General features: G+C 39.5%; 1 protein-coding gene across 1 annotated transcript; it reads right to left on the bottom strand.

Moving 5' to 3' along the window:
- Window positions 1-944: 944 nt before the first annotated feature.
- Window positions 945-7,934, bottom strand: LOC121855190 (the record flags this gene model as incomplete). The annotated part of the gene is made up of 4 exons (XM_042350060.1): window positions 7,927-7,934; window positions 6,412-7,035; window positions 5,857-6,095; window positions 945-1,052 (listed from the first exon to the last, which is right to left on the bottom strand). Coding segments are annotated over exons 1-4 (979 nt in total), but the record flags the coding sequence as incomplete, so codon positions are not given.
- Between the last annotated feature and the right edge of the window lie 388 nt (window positions 7,935-8,322).

Raw genomic sequence — 8,322 nt, 5'->3', positions numbered from 1 at the left:
ACAAAACTTACTATAAATGGCACCCAGTCTGAGTTCCCCATCCATCTGGGGGTAAACCGGGGATGTGTACTGGCACCAACTCTCTTTTCCATTTTCTTGGCTGGCTTCCTTACGTATACCAGCGCTAATTTAGCCGGAGGGGTGGATATCCAGTACCGGATGAAGGGACTTTTCAACATAAGACGACTCCAGGCAGGAACAAAGGTGTCGGCAGCTTCCATTACTGAACACCTATGCTGATGCGTAGGCACGCTTCGGCCTTGAGGTGAATGTACATAAGATTCAGATTCTCTTTCACCTTGCCACTGGTTCAACCACACACCACCATCCCTCCAGTTTAACGGTCCTACCCTCTCTAATGTTACCCACTTTCTCAGCTCCCACTGTCCACCACTGCGGACAAAAATAACTACATACACAAAAAAATTGTTTTAATGTATCAAGTACCAGCCCTGCTCACACACAATTACAAAAAAATATCTTATTTACATTACTTACTGTAAGGGTAGCATGCCAAAAAAATATTTCAATATCCACAGCGCAACGCACCACTGTACTTTACGCCATGCATAACACTAGTTTTTCAGTGATGAATGTTTTATAGCCTTTTGTTGTTATCATCAGCCCTCGGACAGTGCCTTCAGTGCCTTCTATGGCATATGGAATTACTTTATTATCTACTATAATGGGGTCTTGTTTTCTTTTTAGCGATTGGTCTTACTTTGAACTTATTGATGTTGGTTTGTATCTTCAACTTTTTTTCGTACTGGTTGATTTTCTCTATTGCGTTGGCCGTATGTTGTGACATTATTACTGTTGATTTGCCAGGGTTTGTGTTAATTTGTGTGATATTGTCTGCAAAACTTATATATTCACTGTAGGCAGCTGGTTCTGGTAGGTTTGCTGTATAGATATTGTACAGCGTGGGTGAAAGGACACTATACCTTGGGGTACTCCACTTTCCAGTTCTATGGGTGGTCTTATATAGCTGCCGATTTGTAATTGTGCCGTGCAATCGTTCAAGAAGTCACAGACGATTTGTTCTAGTGGATCTGGAAGATTTAACTGAAGCAGTTTAAATTTTAATCCTAGGTGCCATACTTTATCAAACGCTTTCTTAACGTCTCTTAATACAATGTTGACTTGGTTTCTTTCTGCTTTCTTGTTGGCTAACGTTTCCGTGATTATGGCTAGTGCAGTATGTGTTCCCTTTCTTTCACTGAAACCGTGTTGTCTAGGGTTTAGTAGTCCGTTTTCGCTCCTGTTTTTTTCTGATTCTAATGTTTATTGCCTTTTCAAATAGTTTTCCTATAACTTCAGGTAGAGAAATCGATCTGTAGTTAATTACTTGTGTGAGGTCTTTGGCTGGTTTCGGTATGAATATGATTTTTGCGTTTTTGAATGGGTCAATGAAGTATCCATTTGCCAATGCTGAGCTTAATATTTCAAGGATGCCTTGTGTGCAGTTGTTGGGTAGGTATAGAATCATATTTTTTGTGATTTTTGTGAATCCTGGTGCTTTTTCTTTAGTGTGTCTGATGTAGTTTAGCAGTTCTCCTTCTGTCATTGGTTCTATTGTGTTGAGCCTGGTTTTGTCCAACACATGGTCTGGGGGTTATCCTGCTTTCTTTTTTTCAGCTCTCTCTCTGCCGATATGATTCTCGTGTTCCTCGTCAAATTAGCTCATTTTCTTCTTCTGATATTTGAAATACTTTTTTTTTCCATTCTCTCCTGTATGCGGATTCTATGTCTTTTTCTTCAAAGAGTTTTTTTTTCAGTTTTGGTCTTATATGTCCTTTGTTGGGTTTGTCTTTTCATATAATTGTGTTTACGTTCTGCCTGAAGTTCTTATTATTTCTTGTGGTATCCAGGTTGTTTATTAGTTCGTTCCATATCTGTTGGTGCACTGCCAGACTTTCATCTCTTAGCTTTTGTTGTATTTGCCTCAAGTTTCTAATAAGCTCTGTTGTTGGTGGATAGTTTTGGATGTACACCATTCGCAATTCATGAGTTGTCCTGATGTGAGGTAGAATTCGATATGTTGTGATTGGTATGTTGTTCTCCATTACCTTTTTGATGTTAAGTATAAGGGTATATGTTTCGTTGTCTATATCTTCTAGTATTTTGCCTTGGAGATCTGGGATATTGACTTGTTCTAGGTGTTTCCTGTAACCTTCCCAGTCTGCATTTTGCATTTGGAAACGTGGGGTTGTTGGATCTTGGATTAGGCTTGTAGATAGTTTTATTATCATTGGGATGCGGTCACTGGTAGTTAGTGGTCCTTGTTTTATATGGTAATTCAGGAAAGCCTTGTTATTGATGAAGACTTTGTCTGGGGTTGTTGTTTTGTTAATGCCAATGAATGTGGTTAAGTGTGGTCCTAGGTGGATCATCTTCCCTGTGTTCATTATGGTATGCAGTGCAGTGCCTACCCTGTTCCTGTTTCCGTGACCGAATATTGGATGTCTTGGGTTCAGATCTCCTATTATGTATGTTGAGCAGTTGTAGTTCAATAGTTTTATTAAATCTGGGGCCGGTAGGTAGTTCCTTCTTGGCGGTAAATACGCTGTGGCTATTGCTATTTCTCCAAATGTGGCAGTGATTTTGATTCCCAGGAATTCGTCCTCGAAATCGTCGATGATTTGATGTTTGAGTCTGTGTTTTACAGCAATGGCCACGCCATCATTTAATTCTTCTGTTTTATTTCTTTGGTAGGTTGTATATCCAAATATATTTATTTTCTTGGAATTTGAATTGCCGTGACTATTTATTAAAATTATATCCGGATCAACGCTGAGGTATGTGTTTGCAAGGTTGTTTTTATTTATTTCCCAGTTGCGGACGTTGTGTTGTATGATGGTAAGTTTTCTGTGTTTTTCGTTGTTCATTGTGTTTTTATTTTTTGTTTCTTGTTTGTTGCGCAGGTGGGGATCTCTTGTCCGGAACCAGTATTGGCATTGGAGTCATGAGTTATGAGGTGAAAGAAGATTATTAAGAATTGAAGAAAAGTGCTGAAACTGGAATACTGTAGGAGTAGAAAGAATCTGGGCTCAACCAGATCGCTTCATCTTATCGATTTTTTTTCTTTTATTGTTTTTTTTTGTTTGCTCCTTCGGGTGGTCAGAGCTTTGTATTAGTATTGGTTTATTTATATGGTGCTGCTAATTATACATTATACTTCTTACTTCGTGGGTTTTTTTTTTCCTTTTTTTTTAGTTTAACAAATTTATTGACAAAGCTTGAAGTACAGTTTGCCTATTCTGAGTAATTCAGTCAGGTCTTGACACTGAGAGTGGTATCACTTCTCACTGCCACGCAGGGCAGAGGTTCATACACAAAGAAATACATCATATTCATTAGCAGTATATATAGGTCAGAGTCATGTAGGTGATGTTACTGTTCACTGCCACGCAGGGCAGAGGTTCATACACAAAGAAATACATCATATTCATTAGCAGTATATATAGGTCAGAGTCATGTAGGTGATGTTACTGTGGTGGAGTTAGTGAGTTCTCCCAAGTCCTTGTGTGGCTGGGAGGGTAGTCACATTTTTTTTTCTAATGTGTTAGTTAGGTGTTAGTTGTGTTAGTCTAAAGCACACCCGTTTGGAGAAGCCTGCCAGGTTCTTAATGAAGCTGATAGGTCACTCTCATCTTTTATTCTCTCTATTCATGTTTTATGTGTATATTGGGGTAGGAGATAGTTCAATTACTTTCTTCCTGGCTGATTTAAACCAACTGTGTTCTTGGATTCCTTCATTATCTATATTATTTATCCAGTTTTGGTAAGTTTCTGTGTTAAGTTCAGTCACTTTGTTCCAAATATTTGCGGCCTTGTTGTGTATATCTACATTGATTGCTAGGAGGTTTGCTCTCTTGTGTAGCTGTTCATTATTGATGTGGTCTGTATATCTTATGTTATAAATAACTCTGAGGGCTATATTTTGTACTGTTTGTAACCTTTAATGCTCGTTTTACTAAGGGTGGTCAATGGGATGAGTGGGTAGTCCATAATTGATTTGACAAGGGCTATATATATCTTTCTTTTGTTATTTATGCTAAGATTCTTAACTCGTTTTATTTTTTATAGTCTTATTCTTGCCTGTCGTTCTTTATCTTTTATATATGTTATATATCCTCTTTTTGTTAGTTTTAGTCCAAGCATTCTGCCTTCAGTGTCGCATGGATATAGTTCATGGTGGACTATTACTGGACTTGTTTTGATCTTGGCTATTGGTATTATCTTGAATTTGTTCTTATTTGTCCTGATTATCCATTTTTTCTCAAAGTCATTTATGTTTTTTTATTGCAGTTGCCGTGTAGCGTGCCATAAATTGGGTTGATTTCCCTGGGTATGATACTATTTGAGTGATATCATCAGCAAACATTACATATTCGCTAAAGGGGGTTGGTTGAGGTGTCTCTAAGGTATATATTGCATATAGTTGGTAGATGGTTCGCTGCCCGTGAGAGGTCCTTGCTTTATATGATAATTGAAAAAGGTTTTGTTGTTGGTAAAAATTCTGTCTGGTGTCAATTGTGTATTGTGATTTATCCAGGTTGAAAAGTTAGGACCTAGATGATTGATTTTCCCTAGGCTTATTAATTGATTAAGGGCGTTACCCACGGCGTTATTATTTGTATTGTCGAAAATCCAGTGTCTGGCGTTAAAGTCTCCTAAGATGTACATAGGGTGACTATTGTTAACCAATTTTAATAAGACTTCTATAGGTAAGTAGGGTCGTCTCGGTGGCAGACAAGTAGTAGCATAACCGATCCGATCCGATGTGATGGAGAGAAGAGAGCCTATTGGCTCAGGAAGATAGAAGACGGTGTAGGAGGAAGGTGAAGGTTGGGAAGTGGGAAATAAAGAGGGAGATTGATAGCAGGTGGGCTGTCCACCTTGCGGGGACAAGGTTAAATCTGCCATGCCAGCAGTCCATGTCCACTACAGCAAGGGAAGGGAAGCCGAGCTAATCTAAGCTAAGCCAGATTGTGGTGTTTGGGGAGGGGGGCCCTCCGTGTCCTTTAAGTATTCTTCGTTTTTATTTCGTGTATATTGGTTCTGGTTCTGTGGTGTCAAATGTTATGCTCTTTGTCCACCAGTTGTGTGTTCTGGTATTGTCTTCTTGCATTAGTTGTTGGAATATGGGGTCTTCTAGTTCTTGTAGTTTTTCCCATATTGCTAATGCTTGATTATGTGTTGTGATGTTGATTGTGGTTAGGTTATGTTCTGTGTGTAGCTCGCTGGAATTTTTTGTATATGGTGGTCTGAGTTTTGCTGCTCTTCTGAGGGCTATGTTTTGGACTGCTTGTATTTTGAGTTTATTTGATTTTGTTATAGTGTTTAGTGGAATTGGGGGATATTCCAGGTGTGGTCTGACTTGTGTTTTGTAAAGGTGTAGTTGTATATTGGTGTTTAATTTGCGGAATCTTCTGAGTTTAGTTAGTTGGACCCTGGCTTTTGCAATTCTTTCTGTGATGTGTGGTAGTATGCCGTTCCTTGTGATTTTGAGGCCGAGGATTTTCCCATTTTCTGCGTATGAAATGTTTTGATTGTTGACTATGATTGGGTATGGTCTAGTTTTAGCTATGTGAATTATCTTCAGTTTTTGTATGTTAGTTTTAATTTTCCATTTCCTTTCGTAATTTTTTATGGTTTCTATTTCTCGGCTAGTTCTGATTGCCATCATTTGTTTTGATTTCCCTGGGTATTGTATAATTTGTGTGACGTCGTCTGCGTATGCAATGTACTCTGAGTTTCTTGGCTTGGGCATGTCCGCTGTATATATGGTGTATAGTGTTGGTGATATGTTGCTGCCTTGGGGTACTCCACTGTAGAGGGTGAAGTTTTGACCTGTATAGTTGTCGATGATGAGTTTGCCTTGTCTGTTGTCAAGGAAATTGCAGAGGAGAGCCGTGATGTTGGGTGGCATGTTGAGTTGAATGATCTTGTATTTGAGCCCTTCATGCCATACTTTGTCGAAGGCTTTGCTGACATCTCTGAGAACTATGTTACATTGATTTCTGTTGGTGGCTGCATTTGCGATGGCTTCATATATTAGGGCTATTGCAGTGTTGGTGCCTCGGTTTTTCCTGAAGCCGTGTTGTCTATGGTTGTATTTGTCTTCATACTCTAGGTTGTTTCTTAACCTCTGGTTTATTATTTTTTCAAGGATTTTGCCAGGTGTTTCGAGGAGAGAAATGGGTCTGTAGTTGGGTTCTTTCCTTTCCGGTTGCTATTGATGCATTGAAGATGTCTGCAAGCTGTTTGATCATTGGTGGTGGTATGTTTTGCAACACAGTTTTGTTTATTTGACTTATTCCTGGCGATTTATTCTTGAAGCTGGCAGTTGTTTTTGTGATGTCCTGTGTAGTTATTGGAGCAATTAGTGGATCGTCATTATCTAACGTGTTGAGGTTGATTGTCCTGGATTGTTGCCATTTGTCTGTGTTTTGGTTCAAGTGTGTTTCAACCACGTGTTCTGTTTCTCTGCAGAAGTTTCGGTTGTCCTGATCCGTGATTTGGTAGATGCTGCTCCAGAATGTTCTGAATATTGGTTCCTTGAGTTTAGGTTCTGTAATCTTCTTGCCATTGTTGTCTATAAGGTAGCTGCTCTCCTCTGAGTTGGTTCCCATGAGATTTTTTATTTTAGTCCAAAAGGCTTTTGGGTTTCTGTAGTCTGCCTGTATGTTGGCTATTAGCTGGTTCCATTTCTCGTCGTGTTTTACTTTGCATCTCTCCAGTAGTTCTTCTTTAAGGTTTCTATATAATGCAGTGATGTGTGGGCTCCAGCCATATGTTTTTATAAATTCATGTAGGTTGGTGAACCTGGTTTGGATGATTTTTTCTTCGTGTGTTAGTTGTGCATGTGGTAGTGTGCGGTATGTTGTTTTTGGGATGTTATTTTTCATGGCTATTGTGATTTTCGAATACCAGGTTTCTAAGGCAGTATCGATCTCGTTGGTGTTTTTGTTGTGGAGAGTTAATGTTTCGTCGGTGTTGAGAGCTGTTTTGAAACTTTCACAGTTTGCTCTATTAAATGAATATCTTGGTGTCGAGGGAATTTGTATTGGAGATGTGGAAATAGTTGCTATTATGGGTATGTAGTCACTGGTGCTGGCGGGTCCAGGTTTTATGTGTGTGTGAAAATGATGGTGTCTGTTTGTCAGAATTATGTCGGGATTCCCAGAATTTCCCGGTGTTATGAATGTTTGAAAGTCTGGGCCTAGGTGTGTAATGCTGCCTTGCTCAATTAGGTTGTGCAGTACAACTCCAGCGGGGTTTCTGTTGTGATGTCCATGGGTTGGGTGTCGAGAGTTCAGGTCGCCTAGGAAGTAAGCCGGGCTGTTTCGCCTGGTAAGTTTTAGGAGGTCGCCTGTCGGGAATATTGGTCTTCTGAATGGTAGGTATGATGTTCCTATTATTGTTGATCCTTTGGTGGTGTTTATTTCTACTGCCAAGAAGTTACCTTGGAAGTTGTCAATTACAGTATTTTGTGTTGAATCGTTCCTTTTATTGCTATTGCTATCCCGTCATGTAACTCTTCGTGGATATTTTTTGGTAGACGTGATAATTAAATATTTTTATTTTTTCGTTGTCTTTTCGCCCGTGTGCGTTGATAAGGATGATGTCTGGGTCTATTGTGCTGTATATGTTAGTAAGTTCTGTTTTCCTCGCCAGAGTCCAGGCAAGGACGTTGTGTTGAATTATCTTTAATGATTTGTTTTGAGTAGTCGTGAATCCCGAGAACTTGGTGTAGGGTGTTTGCTGGCTCGTGTGTCTCCTGGCGAGTGTCTATTCCTTTCCTCCTTTAATCCCGTTCTGATTTTCTTAAACTTAGTTATATCTACTCTTTCAATTTTGTTATATTTGGTGTTTATTAGTCCTGCATTTACCATTTGGTCTATGTAGGATTTCTTTTACCCTGACATCTTCGTAGGTGAATTTGACTGTGCCTTCCTTGATTTCCTGCAGAAGTCTATCATTTGTTATTGTAGGTGGTGTGTTGACTGAGTAGAAGCGGATACCGATCTCATTTCCTAGGTCTGCTGCCTGCACATTGGTTGGTGAAGATGGGGGGCACGATGGCCGGAGTAGGATTCTTTTCTTGATTTCGCTTTGGTTGGGTCAGCTTTTGCAGGTTGTTGTTTCTCTGTTTGCTGAGTTGTGGAATCTGATTTGTGGTGTGGTGTGGCTGCTTGGCTGATGGGTCTATTTCCATGACGTTTTCTTCTGTGACTAGTTTGGTTGTGTGCTCCTGTGGTTCGGTTATTCCTAGGTGATTCTCGGTGACAATTTTAAATGTTTCTGTTGAGGGGG

The sequence above is a fragment of the Homarus americanus genome, unplaced genomic scaffold (genome assembly GCF_018991925.1).
Source record: "Homarus americanus isolate GMGI-L3 unplaced genomic scaffold, GMGI_Hamer_2.0 scaffold45749, whole genome shotgun sequence".
Classification (NCBI taxonomy): Eukaryota; Metazoa; Arthropoda; class Malacostraca; order Decapoda; family Nephropidae; genus Homarus; species Homarus americanus.
This window is presented reverse-complemented; position numbering and strand designations above follow the sequence as displayed.